We start from the raw sequence: 22349 nt of genomic DNA on the forward strand, positions 1-22349 counted from the left end.
CTCCAAGAGGTGTTAATTCCTAAATCTCCATCAGCTGGGAACCTAGCATTCAGAGCACCTAAGTTTATGAGGCACACCTCAATCAAACCACCACAGCTATCAAGAAAAATGAAATCATGTCATTTGCAATAAAATATATATAGATTATATTTTGAAATAAATATAGCAAAACATTAATAACTACAGACTCTAAGTATTGACATAGAGTGTTTATTGCATATAAACATTTCTGTATGATGGAAAATGTTGTGGAAACTTTTGTAAAATTATACTCTTGTTTTATAATCATGGATCAATGCAACATGACCCCTTTGGATGGCATATGTCCTAGAAACCCTAGCTCCCACTCCAATCTCTTCTTGAGTTGCTCTCACCTTTTCTATTTTCGTCTCACTGGACTTAAAGTTGTTTCTTTTTCATTCAATGTTAAATTCATTTAAATATTGGGCATATTATGAGTAATAAGGACCCACGATTCTGGCCTCATGATATTCAGGATTCTCCAGGATGGAAAGAGGCTAGGAAAGCTTGACTCTGTGGAAAACTTTCCTTAGAGCTCCCTTCACTTCCTGGTTCCTCAGGCTGTAGATGAGAGGGTTCAACATGGGGATTACTGTTGTGTACAACACAGACACCACTCTGTCCTTATCTGAGGCCTGGCCAGAGTTATCTCTCAGGTACATGAAGATGAGGGTGCCAAAGAAGAGAGACACTGTGGCGATGTGTGAGGCACAGGTAGAGAAGGTCTTGGCCCGGCCTCCCGCTGAAGGGATCCTCATGATGGCCACTATGATGAACAAGTAAGACACCAAGATCACCACCATGCAAGCAGGGATGACAAAAATGGCAAACACAATAATCACCATTTCCTGGGTGTAGCTGTCACCACAGGTGAGCTTTAATAGAGGAGGGAGGTCACAGAAAATGAAGTCGATCTCATTGTTTCCACAAAAGGAAAGAGTGAATGCTGAGATGGTCCTCACCAAGGCACTGAAGAGGCCAGCAATGTAAGCCCCAGTCACAAAACTGTGACGGACCTTCTGCGTCATGATGGTGACATAAAGCAGCGGTTGGCACACAGCCACATAGCGGTCATAGGCCATGAAGGCCAGAAGGTAACAGTCAATGGAACCAAAAAAGGTGAACAGGAAAAACTGAGCAGCACAGCGTGTGTAGGACATTCTTGCCCCATGCTCCAACAACACAGCCATTGTCTGAGGAACAGTGACAGAGGAGTAGCAGATGTCCATGAAAGAGAGGTGACTTAGGAAGAAGTACATGGGGGTGTGGAGCCGGTGATCCAGGCAGATCAGGATGATCATGCCTGCGTTCCCCAGCAGAGTGAAGAGATAAATAAATAAAAACAGGTGGAAGAGAGGTAGTGCTCGCTCAGGGTGTTCAGTGAAGGCGATAAGGAAGAATTCTGTCACCAAGGTGAAGTTTGCCTCTTCCATGAAGCCAGTGATGCCTGAGATGACCAGGATGAGAAGCCAGTGAGGAAGCTGCAAATAGGACTTACCTGCATTTATAGTTTGCTCTTGTGAGCATATTCTGTGAACAAAACAGGTGGGGAGGGGCAGGGCTTCAAAGATGACTGATCCTCACTCCTGCATTCCTCCTATTCATGGAATCATCACAGTGTATCAGGGAAAAAAAGATGCCACGAATATTTTCACTATAAATATGTATATCCTCCCACCTTCATTAACAAGTAGCTGTGTGATCCCTGGGAATCAGATAATCATTGAACCAAAACTTCCCTGTGGCTCTGATAGCTAATATGGGACATGTTGCCTATCATGCAGCTATCCATCCCAGGACTCTGTCCTTTCTTCTTGATGACCATAATTCCTACTTTATTTCCAACCCTTTTTATTTATTATCTTGATTAAAGCAATAGCCATGGAACTAGCTGCTCTCCTTAACTTCAAGTTTGCTTTCTTGTCAATACTTGCTCATTTCATTGAAATAGTAATTAAGGTCTTGATATTTCTAAGAATATAATTTGATTATCTCTTATTTCCATGTTACACACCTGGCCATGGTACCTGTCATAGACAGGATATTACTTATTATACCTTGGTTATTCCCTAATCTTCTTTCTTCCCAATCCTCACATCCGCAATGACACCTCACCCTCCAGCTATGCTGAATTATTGGTAAATTCTCTAAACCCCATGTTTTCTCATTTCTACACTTCTTGCATAAAACTATTTTTGCATAGAATACCTTATCTTTCCTATCCTCGAAGTTCTTCCTGGCTCTTACAGTGCCCTTAGACCTCAGCTCAGATCAGAGATGTAAACGACACATGTCTTCAGTCATCTTTTTCCATTACAGTGTGAGTCCTTTTAGTTGGGCACATAGTACATGACTTAATGAACAAAGTCATCATGTAAGCTATAAGGCACTATGCAAAGGAAAGAGTGATGTCCCCATGTTCCATGATTGTCTTTATCTTCTTGAAAGCATTCTTTTTAATCATCAAAATAGAAGAGACTACTTAGAAAGAAGGAGTTCAGTGGAAGGGTGGAGTGTGAGAGGGAGAAAAGAGGGGATTGGGAGGGGATTATTGTCTAATTACATTATGTTCCAGTATGAAATTTTTCAGTAAAGAAAAACTAAAACTACAACATCGAATAAAAGACCCAATGGAAAGGAGGCTTGCAACAAGACAGAAACCTTGCATTTTTCTCCAGTCATGGAGCTGCAGAGATACAACAGGACTCTTCCTGATCTCATCAGCCTGGCCCTCTGTCAAGTGCTCCTTCTCACTGCCCAGGCTGGAGATGCAAGAAAACATGACACATGGTGTAGAGATACCTCAGTGCACATCCTGGAAGTATTCTTAAATAAAACTTCTGATACTTAAAAAAATAGAAAATGCCCAAAGTATAAAGACTCACTAAAGAGCTGGCTGTGGTGGTGCATGTCATTAATCCCAGAACTCAGGAGGCAGAGGTAGGAGGATCCCTGTGAACTTGAGGCCAACCTAAGACTACATAGTGAATTCCAGGTCAGCCTGGGCTACAATAAGTCCATACCATGAAAAAAAAATCAAAAAACATGCTCTCTAAAAATTGGAGAAAATGTCATGAAGGTCATAAGTCATTTGAGGGCTTTACATTTCTATCTTTGACCTAACAATGTACCTACTTAAAAAATAAATTTATCCAGCCAGGCATGGTGGTACATGGCTTTAATCCCAGCAGAGGTAGGAGGATCGCCATGAGTTCAAGGCCACCTGACACTACAGAGTGAGTTCCAGGTCAGCCTGGACCAGAGTGAGACCCTACCTCGAAAAACCAAAACTAAATAAATAAATTATTCCATAAAAAGGAGGGTGCCTGTGGAGGGGTCAGCCAGGGAGGAGGCTAACAATGGTACCAACTTGACTATATTCACTGAATACATAACTAATAAAAAATAAAAATAAATTTTCAATTATAAAAGTATTAATAGACTCCATTCTTTTATGTATTTTTTTTTTTATTTTTCGAGGAGCAAGAGAGAGAGAGAGAGAATGAGTGTGCCAGAGCCTGTAACCACTACAAATTAACTCCAGTTGCATGCACCACTTTGTGCATCAGGCTTTACATGAATACTGGGGAATCAAACCCAGATCATTAGGCTTTGCAGGGAAGTGCTTTAACCACTGAGCGATCTCCCCAGCCCTGATAGACTCCATTCCATGTTACTTAAACATTAATTCATTCAATCCTCACATCATTTTATAAGGAAAGAACTTTTCTTGTCCTTATTATATAGATGAGGAAACAGAAAGAGCTTAAGTGACACAGCCAAGATCGCACAGGTAGTACACAATGGACCTGTCTTTAGGTGCAAAGATACACACAAAACTCTATTTACCTTGCAACAGGATTTCACATGCTTCCCATGCTCTTCCACAGCTGCTCCTCAGGAAGTGTCTACCATTAAATCAGCAAACCCAAGTGTGAAAACTGCAGTCTGTTAATATCTGAAGGCCGAGGGAGCATTTCAGCTAGTGAGTAGAATGTCCTTTGGTAGAATCCCAGTCCATGGGTGTAGAGAAAACATTGATCATCATTCAGGTGTAAGAATTCGGCAGCTAGACCAGTGTTAGGTTAACCTATTGGAGAAAATGATAAATAAAGGACATTGGGTCTGATGATGGCAACTGGGTTTACATTAAAAGAACCAGTTCTATCTGGTCACCAGAATTTCACTTTGGCTTTACTGGGTGAGCCTCTTTTCTCTTTGCCCTCTACTTTTCCTGGTGTCTGAAAGGTCATTTCCTTCTATCTGCCTGGAGAAGCATCCTAAGGATGTACCAGGGTGAGCATTGCACTGGACAGCAGGAGGTCCGCTGGTTCCTGTGGTCCTCCCACACCTACTTAGTTATGAGGCTGAGCCAGTTCTAAAGCCTTGGTGTCCCTCTCCCTCCTTCCACATCACGTATACACACAAACACAAACTCACTGTCTGTGTGTGAATCAACTGTGCCTAAAATAATGCCTTAGCTACCTGAAAGTTCCTATACAATGACCCACAAGATTCTTCTAATGTGTTCTCCTCTGTCAAGGCCTCTTTTCTTTCTTTCCATGGTCTATTAAATCTAGTTAAGATAAATTCTTTACCCAGAGAATAGCTAAAATAATAACACACAATAGACTAGGACAGGAGATTGGAGCATAACCTCCTCCTATAGGCTTCTAGCTCCAATACAGATCCCTTTAGAAGACACTAATTGGTGCTACAAAAGCTCTGAAATCCTTATGCAAGCTAAAGTGATCTCTGAGGAGAGACAATTATTGCTTATGTAGGATTCCTAACAAAACACCTGGTCCCTGTCACCAAGGAGGAAAGAAAGCTTCTCCCCAACTCTCAGCTTGCAAAGCTTTAATATGCACCTCCTGCCTAGACTCTAAACTTGAATCCCAGTTGTACAGTCCCTTGAGGAATCAGATTTTCCTAACTTTAATTTCTATAATCAGAATAATGTCATAAATTATGCCCTTGCCAACAACCCTCACCAGGGTAGCTATGTCATGATGTAAGGGAAGTTTTGATCTGCATTATCTGGAAGGGGCCAGTTGAACACTGTCAGAGACTGCCACAAGATTCATTATTTCTTCTATTTCACCCCTGGGGAGATAGATGCATCATTATGTCTCTACGTTTTTAATCCTTAAATGCAAATAAAACCCTTGGGAAACAAAAGCCAGAAATGTTGCCCAGAGGAGAATTTGGCAAGTTCTTCTTATTGGCATGGCCTTTTCTAGCTCTCTGTATCTTTGACATTGTAGGATTTTTCTAGCTCCAAATTCATAGGAATTTTGTTAAATTGTATTTCAACATGTTTCAATTCAATAAATAAAATAAGGAAGATGAGAAAGGATTGAATAATAACCCTAATAATGAAGAGAAGAAAATGGGACCATGTGGGGGACTAATTGTTCACTGTGCTAAGAATTCCAAGTGAAACAAAAGTAATGCAATATCTGTCCATAAGAAATGGGAAAGTTACTTTCATCATTCAATAAACCATCCAGGTAAGACCTTATTGCTGAAGACTTCACATGCCTGAGTGGCAAAGTCACTGAGAAATCAAGCTGGTGCTGAGCAGAAAACCTTTTCTCTGTAGCCCAGCCAACTGAAAGCTGAAAAAAGCTGCACTGTATGCAGCCTTATGGGAGACAGAAGTCATCAGCGGTGAAAACAATGGACACTCAAGTTTGGCCAGACAGGCCAAGTGACTGAATGAGTGCAGTAGTAGCATGTCTGCTCTGGGGGAGAAACCAGTTGCTCTCTAATTGCAGTAAAGACTGGCTCTATGGGAGGGAATACATGCCTGGTACTGAAAAACTAATCAAAATCCTATGGAGGGGAGGTCATGACCCTTATGGGAATAAATCCTACTCTTATCTGGATAAATGCATATATCACTCTCACCAAAATGCCCTGAAAGCCCTATACTTAATGTTCATATTTATATATTAATGCTACCCTCATTTCTAGTTAGAGAAGCTTCTCTTTTCAGATGGTGATGACCATTGGGATGACCCAAAAGGCAACATAGTGCTGAGAAGAAGGAATGGAGGAGTGTCCAGCACTGAAACACCTCACACCCTCCAAGGCTCAGGGTGTGGAAAAGGTGGCAGAAAGAATGTAAGAGCTAAAGGAAGGGTACCACTCCTTCCATACAACTGTCTGGACAGAAATTGGCTTCAATATCCAAGACCTCAGAGTGCCTAGCAATACCCACACAAGACCCTCATAATAGGAGAAAAAGATGATGACATCAAATTAAAGGAGAGACTAATGGAGAGAGAGAGAGGTGATATGATAGAGAGAAGAATTATAGAGGGGAAAGCAGGGGAGGGGAGAGAAATACCATGGATTGTTGTCTGTAAGTATAGAAGTTGTCAATAAAATATATATATATAATTTTTTTAAAGTAAACCATACAGTTTTGCTCCACCACATACCCCTATCTTGGTATGTGACTTCACACAAGTCCAACAGCAGGGGTAGTAACTGATTACAGGCAGGAACTTCCAATTCTGTATAAGGGAAATTGTGAACCAAAATGATCTTTATCTCATAAAATGAAAAAAAAAAAGATGGCTCGGTGGTTAAAGGTATGTATTTCCAACCTTGCTTAGTGGAGTTTGATACTCCTCAATGCCCACATAAAGTCAGACCCAAAGTGATGCATGCAGTCAGGAGAACCCCAAAGCTTGCAAGCAGCAGCAGCAGAGAGACCTTATCTCAAAAGAAGGTAAAGGGAGGAAATTGCTGCGCAGCAGCATGGGAAAAATGAAATGATCATTCAAATAAAAACTATAATACAATGGAATAGTAATAGACAAGTTCAGAATGAACCTCAGGAATAGAAGAGGAAGTCAATGAAATAATACACACATACTCACACACTCATACAAAGAAAAAAAAGTAAAAACATGACTAATTTTTCAGAGAACTTTGAAATAAGTTCAAGAGACCCAAAACTAAGAATACATGTAGTAGGAAAAGTATCTCAGAGAAATGCAAAAGGGCCTGATTGACGGCTCAATGAGATTTCGAGAGAAAATTTCCCAATTCTAGAGAAAGAAATTGACATCCAAACAGAAGAGACATATAGAACTCCAACAGACCTGACCAGAGAAGGACCTCTGCATGGCACATCGTAGTAACAATGTTATATATATGGCAAAGAAACACTACTAAAAGCTGTGAGGGAAAAGTGTCCATTCACATACTAAGGTAGGAAATCGGTATATCCTCAGACATTTCATCAGTATCCCTGACAGCCAGGAAAGACTAGAACAATATATTCTAACCCTAACTTCCAACCAAGAATGCAATACTCAGCAAAATTGGCTTTCAAAATTCATGAACAAGTAAGGATATTTCAAGAAAAACCCTAATTACAGCAATTTATGATAACCAAAGCAGCTTCACAGTAAATTCGGAAGGTAACACTTCACAGAGAAGACAGAATAGAAGACGGGATCCACTTCATGGAAGAAAGAGGGCGTTAGGAATAGAGACAGCATGGTACCGACCCCAAAGCAGACACACAAGCCAATGGAGCAGAGCAGAGGATGGTACCGACCCCAAAGCAGACACACAAGCCAATGGAGCAGAGCAGAGGATGGTACCGACCCCAAAGCAGACACACAAGCCAATGGAGCAGAGCAGAGGATGGTACAGACCCCAAAGCAGACACACAAGCCAATGGAGCAGAACAGAGGATGGTACCGACCCCAAAGCAGACACACAAGCCAATGGAGCAGAACAGAGGGTCCAGAAATTAACCCGCACCTTTCACCACCTAACCTTTAACAAACGGGCCATAAATATTCAGTGGGAAAAAAGACAGTTTATCCAACAAATGGTGCCAGCAAAATTGGATATCTACCCACATAAGAACAAAATTAGATCCTTTTCTCTTTCCGTGTACAAATATCCAGTCAAAATGGATCAAAGACCTCAATCTTGAGACAGAAACACAGAAAATTCTAGGAAGAAAAAAGTAGAGTACTTTTCAGGATGTAGGCATAGTTAAGAACTTTCTGAATTGGACTCCAATAGCACAGGAAGTAACCTCACAAATCAACAAATGGGACTTCATGACATTGAAAGAAAAGACCATCATCAAAGCAAAAAGACAGCCTGCAGAATGGGAGAAAAATCCTTGCCACCTACACTTCAGACAGGGGGTCATAACCAGAGTCTAGAAAGAACTACAAAAAAAATCAATTTACCAATAACCAAATGGACTAATGAAATGAACAGACAGTTCAAAAAAGAAGAAATATCAGTACCAATAAGTACCTAGGAAAATTATCAACCTTTCTGGCCATCAGTAAAATACAAATCAATACAACTTTGAGATAGCATTTTACCCAGTCAGAATGGCTATATCAAGAAAACAGACAACAAACGCTAACAAGGAAGCCAGGAAAAGAGGAACTGTCAGCCACTGTTGGTGAAAATGCAAACTAGCACAACCATTATGGAAATCAATGTGGAAGTTTCTTAAAACATTAGCAAAAAGACCCCCCATATGACCCAGCTATACCATTCCTAGGCATATACCCTGAGGACTCCACATTCCACTGTGGGGAAAATTGCCTATCCATGTTTATTCCAGCTCTATTTACACTAGCTAAGAATTAGAAATGGCCTAGATGCACAGCCAAAGATGAATGGAAAATAAAAATGTGGTACAAATACACAATGGAATTCTATTTAGCAGTATGGAAAAACAAAATTATGAAATTTACAGAAAAACTTGTAGATCTAGAAAGAATCATATTAAGTGAAGTGACTCAAACTCAGAAAGACCTAAACCACATGCTCTCTGATATGTGGGTCAAAGCTTGTAATATCTATAATTATGAATATATAGGGGAGAAATGTGAACAAAAACCTGTATAAAGATAGAACTGTAACCAAAAGTTAATATAAAGAAATGAGCTGAAATAGCAGAGAACAGACAAAAGAATACATGAGACATAAACAGAAGGAAGGAAAACGTAGGGGAGAGAGGATGGGGGAAGAAGATGGATAGTGGGAGTGCAGGATTCAACAAAAATAAATTGCATTTGAAACTACCAAAAAAATAATAAATGTAATAACCACAGAAATATTCAGCATTCCTGAGAACCCATTGCATGCCGGACACTATGCCAAGCATTTCATATACAACTTGCCACTTAAAATTGTAACTCATTCAAAGTAAATGAAATATTTGTTATCATGTGGAGAAATATCCTCATAGGTAATAAAATGTTCTTTGTGTGAATGAGAGCTCTAAGTTTATTATGCAATTTTCTACCATCCATCTTCCTATCACATTCTGCTCTTTTCTAGCTCAATGTTAATGTTTCTATTGATGTCTGCCTTCTCTATTATCATTATGTAGATTAATTCCAAGCCTTAAGTCTTTCTGTCATTTAAAGTCTAGAACTTCTTTGTCAATATTATGCTTGTCTTTGACTACCTTTCCTGGTGCTGGGCCTCATGGGAAACTCCTTGCTGAAAGATTCCCTACCTCTGAGGGTCTGGTTCCATGCCTAATGTTCTGTGACCACTTAAACATGATAATGACAGCCCAGATGGTTAATACAGCAGAGGAAGCTGTTGATGAGCATTTTCAAGGGCTGTGAAGATAATTAGAGCAACTTGGCTTTATTAAAAACTTTCCTCGGGGCCTCCTTCACTTCCTTGTTCCTAGAGTGATAAAATTAGAAAGTTCAGCCTGGGGCTCACTAGTATGTAGAACATAGTCAAACAGCCTTTTCCCCTAGCAGGGACTTGCCTTAATCATTGCACACAGAGTTGCAAGCTGAAGCCCCAAAGATCAGCCCAACTGCAGTTATGTATGAAGCAAAGATAAGGAAGTCTCATCCTGCAGACCTGATTTGCAGATGTGTCAGTGACCTGGTTACTGAATTGGATGAGAGCTACTTGGGTCCAAATCACACTGAGATCAAAAACAAGAATCAACAGCTGCTAAAGTAAGCTATCTCCCAGGTCAGCCTTAGCAGCAATGGAGGTGTCAGAACATTTAACCAACTACTGGAGGAGTAAAAGGAAAGTGAGGAGGTGCAATGCATCAATGAGCTGACATTTGTCCAACTCTCTAACATACCCAGTCGCTTGCTTCTGCCAGACAGACATCTTTGAAATCATGATGATAAAACATAGACAAGGGTTGAAAATGCTAGAAAATAATTATGGTTACATCTGAAAATTTAACTAGCATTTTAAAAGTCTAATTTTGGTCAAGTAACACTTTTAAAATTCCTAATCAAGGGCTGGAGAGATGGCTTAGTGGTTAAGGCACATGTCTATGAAACCTAAGGACCAAGGTTCAATTCTCCAGGTCCCATGTAAGCCAGATGCACATGGCGGCACATGCATTTGGAATTCATTTGCAGTGACTAGAAGCCCTGGTGTACCCAATTCTCTCCCCGCTCCTCCCTCCCTCCCCTCTGTCTCTAATAATTAATTAATTAAAATCTTTTTTAAAAATTCTTAATCAAATGCTTCCCTTTACACACTGCAATCCATTCCCATGAACACTGTCATCTAATCCCTCAAATTACAGCCTCTGTTTCATCTGCATGATCCAGCAGTCAATAATCCCTTGTCATGTAGTGTCTCTTTAAAAATATGCCTGATGTATCATAGACTAAACGAACACATTTGGTTTCTAAATACTAAAGATTTTAATTACAAAAGAGACTGTATTGAAAGGTTAAAGATTTCCCTTGAAATTCCCCAAAATGACTCTTTTAATATAAAAAGAGCAATCTTAAGATACACAAGGAAATGTATATCATGAGCATAAAAGTCACACTATGATCAAGCCATTTCCTTACTTAAAATGTAAGGAGATTTATCAATAGGCAAGAAAGGAGAAAATCAGAGATTATCCTAATTAGCTTACAAACATTGCCTGTGTCCTTCAGAAAGAAAAACAGTGTAACAATACCCACCAATCCTGAGTGGGTCCCAGAGGAGGTCAGGAAGTGGCATAAGTCTTCATTCCCATTTAGAAGCATCTGGAGTAGGAGATATTAGGCCTTACTCCAAAGAGCAATGGTAAACTTTCCAAGGTCTCTGCACCCACCATGGCAGCAGAGCATACCAACAATGGTTGATGGAGAAGTCTAAGCAGAGGGGCAAGACAAGGTCTCAGAACACATTTCTGTATGAAAAGTCAATGCAAGAGATGGAAAGCCTGAAGGCCACACAAAGAGAATGAAAGTCATATCTCTGACGAGAGAAGCCATGACTTGACCATGGACCACAGCAACAGGAACACATGGCAAAAGAACAAAACACCAGCTGCATCTCCAAGACGACAGTGTGAAGAAAGGGAAAGACTTTACTGAACGCCCAGTCTCCCACGCCGAGGTGCCACGTAAAACTCATGGGGATTCAGATCACTCCCAGGGAGGAAAAGGAGTGGAAAGGAGAGATGATTTCAAACTGGCTGAGTTAAAATGAAAGATCTAAGAGTCGCCTTCAACTGGAAATGACTTACTAGTTTGCTTTTAGTGGGGAAAAAAAAGGTTGAGTTCAGTTTAAATTAAATTTTATAAAGTTATTTTCATTGCACACTCATATGAGACTAAATTACAAAGCTATTACATTTCCCAGAAGGTAAAGCAGAAGTGACAGGCAAGGGTGAGGGAGATGGGAATAAGGCAGAAGTTTAAAGGCCCAAAAGGTAGAGGATAGCAAAGTTAAAGAAATCACAGAAGGAAATTTTCTTGTGCTTAAAAAATAAATCTTGAAGGCTGGAGAGATGGCTTAGCCATTAAGCGCTTACGTGTGAAGCCTAAGGACCCTGGTTCGAAGCTCAATTCCCCAGGATCCACGTTAGCCAGATGCACAAGGGGGCTCACGCATCTGGAATTTGTTTGCAGTGGCTGGAGGCCCTGGCACGCCCATTCTCTCTGCCTGTCTGTCTGTCTCTCTCTCTCTCTTTCTCTCTATCTATCTATCTATCTATCTATCTATCTATCTATCTATCTATCTATCTATATCTGCCTGTTTCTCTCTGTCTCTCAAATAAATAAGTACAAATAAGCAAAAAATATTTTAAAAAATACATCTTGAACTCACTCTCTTTCAGATCCAAAGAGCTCACCAAAATGATAATACCAATATTTTAAGACTACAAATCTAGATGCAAATATAGAATGAATATGTTATATGTTCCTTAAGGGTAGAAGAAAAACAAAATAAGTGATCTATAAGGAAATAAGGAGACTGTCATCAAATTTTACACCTATAGCAAATACCAAAGCTAAAAGAAAGCAAAATACCTATAAAGATCAGAGAATGACTTTTTATTTTATTTTTTAAAGATGATATACTCTTATATCACCCGTCTCCCACTGCCATTCCACTGAGGGCCCTCCTTGGTGGAGCTATTGATAGCCACAGTGGGGTGTTGAATGCCTCAGTCAGTCACTGTTAAGGTGGGTCGGGGGGACTGTGCCTCAGGCTCGTCATACCTACCATGTGGCTCTTATAATCTTTCCACCCCTTCTACAATGCTCCGTGAGCCATGGTGAGTATGTTAGAAATCTGGTTTAGGGTTGAATTCTCTGTAGCCATTGGATTTTTGTTTGAATGAGATCTGAGTAGCCACAGTGTCTGCCACCATCTCCCTGAAACTGGTTTTCAGGCTGGAAGTGAGGGCAGCTTCTTCTGCAATGACTTCAGGGCCCTGGTAGATGTGCTAGAGGTGACCTGTCTCATGATGAGCACTTAGCTATCTTTTTTCAGTGTATTGATGGATCCTGAATCTCCCCCATATTCTCTGCCATCTGTAAGATAAAACAGATTCTCTAACCAAACGTGATAGTAGCTTTGGACTAAAGGGAATAAGCATAGTTATTTGAGGAACGTTTTGATGTGTGTACCCATTCTTCTTAGCCAAAGAGCAGTGAAGATTCTCTCTGTTATCTGTGAGTTTCCTAACCATGGAATTCTGACCTGGTTCCCAGAGTCAGGTACAAGTTCTCTCCCACTGATTGGTTCTCATGTCCAACCCAAGACCACTTGGTTACCCACCTAGGCTGTGTACTATGATTGCACAGGTGCATAGTTTCTTGTCTGGCTAGGTAATTTCATATCTTGTGGGCTCTCCTGCTTGTTAACCCTGTTGGTAACCATTTTCCCCCAGCAACTCCCATAGCATACTCCAGAGCACTGGGGGCTAGCCAGGAGGGAACTGGCTTCCCTCTTGATTCCAACATAGTCTCAATATCCTGTGAACACAGGTTGTGGTGTCTTCAATAATAGGATCTTATGGGTTAGATCTGGCAGGTGACCATGTGCTTTTTCAATGGCCTACTTTCATGTGTCTTCCTGACTGTGTGGAGTAACCCAATTCTGGCCTAGGGATTTACCAGCCGAAGCCCATGGATTTAGGGTTAAACTTTCTCCACCTTCTACAGGAGTCTTCTGTCCTGGTGCCCTATCTTCCTATTGAGTGTTATATCTTATATAATGTATCCCGGAGGAAGGTTTCAACGGCTGTCATTACTTTTGTGTAATTGCCCCCCATCTTCCCTTTATCCTACATCTCCCTGAAGACCTTTCCATCCCAGCAATCTGTCTTTCTTTCTTTCTTTCTTTTATCTCTCAACTTTCTTATTTAGTAACCCTTCTCTCCTTCCCCCTATTTCACCTTTCTCCTAGTTTCATTGAGTTCCATGTCATTTTCTTGACATTTTATTACAAACAACTAAGCTGTTCCATGCTAGGAACTGCATATGAGAGAGAATATACAAGTTTGTCTTTCTGAGCCTGTGTCACCTTGCTTAGTATGACGTTTTACAAGTCCATCCATTTTCCTGCAAATTTCATTATTTTAGTTTTTTTCCTGCTGCTGAGTAGAATTCTATTATGTAATGTGCCACATCTTAATTAACCATTTATCTGATATGAGCATCTGGGCTGCTTCTAATTCCATCCTATTATGAACAGAGCAAGTGCCTCTATAGTAAGTAGTATATAGTCTTTAGGGACTATGCCCCAAAGAGGTATAGCTGGACATAATGGTAGCTCTATTTTCAGCCTTTTTTTTTTTTTTTTTTTTTTTTTGGTTTTTTAGGTAGGGTCTCACTCTAGCCCAGAATGACCTGGAATTCACTGGGTAGTCTCAGGGTGGTCTTGAACTTATGGCAATCCTCTTACCTCTGCCTCCCAAATGCTAGAACTTAAGGTGTGTGCCACTATGCCCGGCTTATTTTTAGCCTTTTGAAGAGTCTCTAAACTTGTCTGCACAAGTATGGACTCCCAGAAGCAGTGGATGAGGGCTCCTCTGTCCCACACCTGTGCCAGCATTTGCCATCATTTGATTTTCCTAAAACGATTTTATTTATTTGTCAGAGAGAGGCAGACAGAAACAGACAGTCAGAGGGAGTATAGGCATGCCAGGGCAAACAAACTCCACATGCATGTGCCACTTTGTGAATCTGACTTTACATGGGTATTGGGGAATCAAAGCCAGGCCCTTGGGCTTTGCAAGTAAGCCCCTTTAACCACTGAGCTATCTCCCCAGCACTTCTTTTGATTTTTTTTTTTTTCCTTTGGTTTTTCAAGGTAGGGTCTCACTCTAGCTCAAGCTGATCTGGAATTCACTATGTAGTCTCAGTCTCACCATGTAATCAAATTTACAGTGATCCTCCTACCTCTGCCTCCTGAGAGCGGGATTAAAGGTGTACACCACCACACCTGGCTTTCATTTGAATTTTTGATGAACGACATTCTGACTGGTGTGAGATCAAATCTCAAGTAGCTTTAATTTGCATTTGCCTAATGACTAAAGTTGTGGAACATCTCTTTAGGTGTTTATTGACTGTTTTTATTTTTTCCTTTGAGAACTCTGTGTTCAAATCCCAGCCCCATTTTTAAGTGGATTGTTTAACTTTTTATTGTTTAATCTTTTGGGTTTATTATACATTCTAGCTATTAAACCTCTGTTGGTTGTATAGCTGGGGCAGAATTTCTCCCATTCAGTAGATTGTCTATCAACTCTGTTGATGGCTTGTTTATCTGTGCAATAACCTTTTAGTTTCATGAGGCCCCAATGGTTGAGAGTTTGTCTAATTTCCTGGAATATTAAGGTCTTATTCAGAAAGTCTTTCCCTATGCCTATATCTTGTATTTCCCTTATTTCTTCTTCTATTCAGTTTAATGTTTCAGCTAATATGTTGAGGTTCTTGATCCATTTGGAGTTGATTTTTTTGTAATGTCAGAGAACAGGGTCCAAATTCATTCTTCCACATGTAGCTATCCAGCTTCTGTCCTTTCTCCAGTGAGTGTTTTTGGCCCTTCTGTCAAAAATCAGGTTGCTGGGGCTTGGAGAGATGGCTTAGCAGTTAAGGATCCAGGTTTGATTCCCCAGGACCCACTTAAGCCAGATGCACAAAGTGGTGCATGTGTCTGGAGTTTGTTTACAGTGGCTGAAGGCCCTGGTGTGCCCATTCTATCTCCCTCTTTCTCTCTCTAATAATTTTTTTTAAATATCAGGTAGCTGTAGTTACTAGTATTTATACCTGGATCATCTATCCTATCCCATTAATTCACGTGACTGTTTCTGTGTCAATACCATGCTGTTTCTATTGCTATAGTATACATTAAAATCAGGCATGTTGACACCACCAGAGGTATTCTTTTCGCTGGGGGCATTTTTGGCTATCTAGGGCCTTTTATGCTTCCACATGAATTTTCTTTTTTTTTACTTATTTATTTATTTGACAAAGAAAAAGGGAGAGTAAGAGAATGGGAGTGCAGGGCCTCCAGCCACTGCAAACAAACTCCAGACGCATGCACCCCTTGTGCCTCTGGCTAACATGGGTTCTGGGGAATCAAACCTGGGTCCTTTGGCTTTGTAGGCAAATGCCATAACCACTAAGCAATACCTCCAGCCCCTCTCACATGAATTTTGAAACTGTTTTTCTCTAACTCTCTGAAGAACATGGCTGGGATTTTGATTGAAATTGCAATGAATCTGTATAATGCCTTTGGTAAGATGGCCATTTTAATGATATTATTTCTTCTGATCCATGAGCCTGGCAGGTTCATTTCATCTCAAATCTTCCTCCAGTTCCTCCTTAAGTACTTTCATTTATTCTTTGTATAGGTCTTTCACTTCCTTGGTTAGAGATGTTCCAAGATATTTAATTTTTGTGACTATTATAAACAGTATAACTTCCCTTCTGATTTCTTTCTCTATATGTTTGTCACTCATATATAAGAAGGTTGCTGAGTTTATATCCTGTCACTTTGCTGAAAGCATTTATCACTTCTAAGAGTTTTTTAATGGACTATTTTGTCCTCTTATACACAGAATCATGTCCTCTGTGAATAGGTGACCTGTCTATTGATAATAATGGACTATTAAAGATTCCCACTATTATTGTATTGGGAATTATTTCTACTTTATTGTCTAGTAGAGTTTGCTTTATAAAATTTGTTGCAACTGTGTTTGGTAAATAGAGTAGCCTTCTTTATCTCTTTTGAATCATTTTTTACATTTTAAATTAATTTTTATTAATTTGAGAGAGAGGAAAAGAAGAGGCAGAGAAAGAGGCAGCGAGAGAGAGAATGGGCATGCCAGGGCCTCTAGCCACTGCAAATGAAAATCCAGACACATGCCCACCATGTGCATCTGGCTTGCATGAGTACTAAGGAATCAAACCTGAGTCCTTAGGCTTCTCAGGCAAGTGTCTTATACTCTAAGCAATCTTCTCCAGCCCCTCTTTTGATTACTTTTGGATGAAAGTCTTTTTTGACTGATATTAATATACCCACACTTGTATACACTCTCCAGTGGTGTTTGGATGAGTGCAAATGAACACACAACATGCACTTGAATGCTCCCTAAACTGACTATACTCAAAGCTTTTTTTCAGTTTCAGGAAGACCAAGCTATGAGTCTGAGCATAAGACAAATCACAAGTTTACATCAGATCAGATCACAGGTTGTTTGCTTATGTCTATTAATCAGGAAATCTTTGGAGAAGCTGTGAGTTCTGCCTTCAAGAAGCTCCACCCAAGATACACAGCCTTCCATGTCCTCAGGCTTAGCTTGGGCAAAGATTACCCTATTATAGGAATTGCCTTGATATCTACAATCAACTACTTATTTCTTATTTTATTTGCTGAGAATATTTTTTCCATCCTTTTGCCCTAAGGTGGTCAAGTGGGTTTCCTATAGGCCACAAATAGATGTGGCCATTTTTCTGATCCAACTTTTTAGTTTGTATCTTTTGATTGGAGAGTTAATCCCATTGATGTTTAGAGTTATAACTATGAGATATGAGTTAATCTATATCAAGTTAAAGGCTTTGTGAAGTTTGGTATTTCCTTGATCATTTTTTATGTGTTTTCTAATTTTGATTGGCTTCTTCCCTCTGGTAGCCCCTAGGTATGTTTGTTTGTCTCCTCAGTGTGGAATATTTTCTGTAGAAACTGCTTAGGGCTCATATAACCAGTCATGTAGCTGAACTTTATCATGGAAAGTTTTTATTTTACTTTATAATAGTCAGGGATAATTTTGCTGGGTATAGTAGTTTGGCTTCGCAGCTGTGATCATTTAGAATTTTAAATACTATATTACAAGCCCTTCTTGCTTTTAGAGTTTCCATTGAAAAGTGAGAGGCATTCTGATGGGTTTTCCTTTGTATGTAATAACTTTTTTTTTTCTCTGTCAGCATTTAGTACTCTCTCTGTCTTTTTTTTTTTTTTTCAGTGTTGAGAGTTTTAACCATAATGTGACACAGGGAATTTTTGGTCTTGTCTGTTTGGTGTTCTGTGCATATTTTGTTCTTTGATGGGCCTATATTTTGTAAAGTTAGAGAAATTTTCTTCAATAATTTTGTTGAAGATATTCTCTAGACCTTTGGCCTGCATTTTTCCCCTTTTTGTATGCCCATTATCCTAATATTTGGTCTATTTAGTAAAGGTGTCTCATATTTCCCTCAAATTCTGTTCACAGATTTTTTTGAACTTGTCATTATTTTTGGACTGTTAGTCTATTTCCTCTGTAATCTCCTCAGGTTCTTTATTTTTATTATTTTATTATATTTTATTTATTAGTGAGTGAGACAGAAAAAGAGATTGAGAGATAACTGGCATGCCAGTGCCTCTATTCACTGCAAAAGAACTCCAGAACCATGTACCACCATGTGCATCTGGCTTACATGTATTCTGGGAAATCAAACCTGAATCCTTAAGCTTCACAGGCAAGCACCTTAACCACTAATCCATCTCTCCAGTCCTCTTTGAGCTCTGATAATCTATCTTTTACATGATCTATTCTGTTGGTGAGGCTTTCTTGAGAGCCTTTTAAAAGAGTTCTATTCTATTCTGTTATTTTTTTCAGCATCTCCATCTGTTAAACTCCAGTTTCATTTTTTGATTTAAATTTCTTGTTAGTTTTTGGAATTCATTCCTGCCTCTGATTATATTCTAGATAAGTTAGTCCACTGTCCACTGAGTTACCTTTTTTTTTTTTGCTTTTTCTCCATTTCCTGTGTCCTTTTATTACATTATTTTTGATTATCTTTTATTTTACTGAGGCATGAGTTGAATTCATTTTGTTGATTTTCTTTATTTAGCCATGCTTTAAATTCTTTTGTGAATTGTTTATGTCAATTCTCTTCTATTTATTCCAGCCTTTAGTTCATGGCTTCATGAAGTCTGTTGAATTGTTTTTGTTGAATTTTGTTGAATTGAGTTTGTTATTGTAGTTTCATTTTGGGATTCTATAGCTAGTGTTTTTCCTAGGTTTTCAATAAAGACTTCTCTAGGAGACTAGACTGTCTTATTTTAGATCTCTGGCTCGTCAACTTGCATTATTCATTTTATGTTTGGGGTTTACCTATTTGGAATTAATAATCTTGTTTAGCTTAGAATGTACCAAATAAAGCTTTTGTGGGACCTCAGATGTATGTTCTGTTCAAGTTTGATCAGATTGGAGTGGGATGGCTATATATTCACAGATTTGGCTGGGTGCCCTTGATTCTGGGCACAGTCTTCCCCGTGTAGGCAGTCTCCTAACAGTTCTGGGTGAGCCTGGGGAGGCCTGACCAAGTCAGTGAACAAGCAGGGTCCTATTCTCCCCATGCTATTCATTTCAAGGTCTTTGGTGGTGGATTTGGGTGTGGCTGCTGGTGACATTCACATGGAGGGACCCCACTCTGGTTGTGGGGCCTGCATGGATCACACAATTATGGGGACAGCCTGGGCTCAATGATGGCAGGCACATCTCCAGTTGTGCCTGTACCCCAAATATACCAAGTGTGCAAATCACCCAGCTCCCTACATGTGCACTAGCCAAGAACATAGAATATTATGGCTCAAGTGCTCTGCTGACAGGAAAATCTCTGTTTATGGCCCAGACCACACCTAGAATGGGGATCAGGCAGCTTCCCCAGTTGTGTACTTGCCTGGAGTAGCCAAGAATGAGGGTCATGAAGATTGGTCACTTGTGCCCAAACTCCAACCATGCCACACATGGCAATCAGGTAGATCCTCATGAAATCTTGCCTCCTTTACCTCCAGGTTTCCTTGGCATGGCTCCTATTCCACTGTCTTAACCAGAAGCACCAAGAATGATTTTTAATCTTGAATTCAATAGCTAACCAACTTATGTCTCAAATATGAAGTGATCATGTACAATGCATTCTCCAACAACAAAATGTGGCACATAAAAATTAACAAAGTTCTAACAAGATTATCAACTATTGTCACATATTGAACTAAACTGAACAGTTAATTTTGAGAGAAAATGAAGCTTGTTCTGAAATTACAATTTAATTTAATTTAATTTAACTTAATTTAATTTAAAAGTCATTGGTTTGGGTAAGTACATATTAAAGGGAAGGAATTGAAACAACAGCAGCCAAAGGAGAAAAGTAGACTACAAGTGTATTTTTAGGCAACATGAACAACAGGCAATAGGAACATATAACAAACAAATATTAAAACACATACATCAAAAGGAATCTGTAAGGAAGTAAAACAAACTTTTAAATAGAAAGTAACAATCCATAAGACCAATTTTAAAATGGACCAGGTAAACCAAAAACGAACTCTTTCAAACAATCAAAAAGATAGACAGACATTTCCAGTCAAACAGGAAAAAACAAAGCAAATAAATTTTTACTGGGACTTACAACGAGGAAAACAGTTTGTAGAGGTAATTTTAAAATAAAAGAAATGCTTCAAATGTATCAGAGTCACAGAAATTAAATATGACCCGAGGGCATGTATATCTATATGGATAAATCTCAGAACTGTCATTTTGAACAAATTGCAGGAGATTTGAACATTACAAACATCGTGGCACCACTAGATGGGCTGTTTTTAAATAAATACAGTAAACAGTGGATTACTACAGAGACATATACATGCACTTAAAATATGAAAGCACATGTGATTACATGAACACCAAATTAAGGAAAGTGATTGTCTCTGACAGGAGAAGAGAATGAGCTCAAAGTGGTATAACAAAAAATTATAATAAAATTATCAGTGAATACCTTAAAGATCACACAACAATTAAAATATAATCATGGGGCTGGAGAGATGGCTTAGTGGTTAAGCGCTTGCATGTGAAGCCTAAGGACCCCAGTTCGAGGCTCGGTTCCCCAGGTCCCACGTTAGCCAGATGCACAAGGGGGCACACGCATCTGGAGTTCGTTTGCAGAGGCTGGAAGCCCTGGCGCGCCCATTCTCTCTCTCTCTCCCTCTGTCTTTCTCTCTGTGTCTGTCACTCTCAAATAAATAAAAAGAAAATTGTTTAAAATATAATCATGTTTCTTTTTTTATAAGCTACTATAGTTATAAAACTAGCACAACATAAATGGAAAGTTAGATACATTGTCAGAGTTGAAGTTGTCAAACCTATGCCCCCATCAAAAGCATTAGATACTATTTCATGCTAGTGATCTTTGTAACCTGTAAGGAATGGACAACTTATGGGATACTTAAACACTTTTGAGTACATAATATGTACAACAGCATTGGTAACAAAACCAGAAATGCATAGCATATAAGCTCATCAAAATAAAAACATATTTACAAATTCAGTTTTATCATCAGTTGCAAAGATTATGGAGTAAAAATTCTTTCTTGAATGTTTTTACGTTTTCATTATATAGCTCTTTCACATCCTTGGTTAGTGTTATTCCAAGGTATTTTTGTCGTCGTTGTGCTCACCAAACTTCCCTATAGCCACTTTTCTTAACATTCATACCCATATATTAATGCTATTCTCACTTTCAGTTGAGAAGCTTCCCTTTTCAGATGACAGTGACCACTGGGATGACCCAAAAGGCACCATAGTGCTGAGAAGAAGTGACAGAGAAGTACTCAGCACTGAGACATCTCTATCACACCTTCCAAGGCTCATGGTCCACTGCAAAAGATTTAGTGGAAAGAATGTAAGAGTTAAAGGAAGGGTAGGACTGCTTACAATGCAATCTTCCAGACACAAATTGGCCTCAATATCTAGTACCTCACAGTGCCTAGTACTACCTACATAAGATCCTCATAATAGGAGGAAAATATGATGACATCAAAATAAAACAGAAACTAATTGAGAGGGTGAGGGGATATGATGGACAGTGGATTTATAAAGGGGAAAGTTGGAAATGGGCAGGATTATCATGGTTTATTGTTAATAATTATGGAAGTTGTCAATTTAAAAAAGAAAAGAGGGGCCAGGTGTGGTGGCACAAGCCTTTAATCCCAGGACTCAGGCGGAAGAGGTAGGAGGATGGCTGTGAGTTCAGGGCTACCTTAAGACTACATAGTGAATTCCAGGACAGTGTGGGCTAGAGTGAGACCCTACCTCAAAAAACAAAAATCAAAAAACAAAAAAAAAAAGAAAGAAAGAAAGAAAAGAAAAGAGAAGAAGGGTTTTCTTTGTCTCATGGTCTGAAGGGACATAGCCCATCATAGTATGGTGTCAGGAGCACAAAGTAGCTGACCACATGCATCTACAATCAGGACACAGAAAGAGATAAGTACTGATGCTCAACTTACCCTCTTCTTTTCCTCTTTTTATTCACTCTGTAACCCCAGCAAATAGGATGTTGCCACCTGTGTTCAGCAAGGGTCTTCCCTTCCTAAGTTATGCCTCTCCAGAAATACCTAAAAGTCATACCCAGAGATGTGACTCACATATAATTCTAAAGAAGTCAAACTGACAGTTAAGGTTAGCCATCATACCCTCCAAGAGATAATTCTATTTCTCCACTCCTCAAACATCGACCAGTGTAGGGTGGTAATTTTTTCTTTTTACTTTATGCAGTATA

At 39.4% G+C, this 22349-nt stretch overlaps 1 protein-coding gene across 1 annotated transcript; it reads right to left on the reverse strand.

Moving 5' to 3' along the window:
- Positions 1-518: 518 nt before the first annotated feature.
- Positions 519-1454, reverse strand: LOC101600275 (olfactory receptor 9Q1). The gene has a single exon (XM_012950971.2). It carries the CDS (start codon positions 1452-1454, stop codon positions 519-521), a length of 936 nt encoding a protein of 311 aa, XP_012806425.2.
- Between the last annotated feature and the right edge of the window lie 20895 nt (positions 1455-22349).

This window comes from Jaculus jaculus, chromosome 1, assembly GCF_020740685.1.
Source record: "Jaculus jaculus isolate mJacJac1 chromosome 1, mJacJac1.mat.Y.cur, whole genome shotgun sequence".
In the NCBI taxonomy this organism is placed as follows: Eukaryota; Metazoa; Chordata; class Mammalia; order Rodentia; family Dipodidae; genus Jaculus; species Jaculus jaculus.

Excerpts from the sequence above, each read along its gene's own strand:
- LOC101600275 (XM_012950971.2), bottom strand. The coding sequence starts at position 1,454 with ATGGAAGAGGCAAACTTCACCTTGGTGACAGAATTCTTCCTTATCGCC.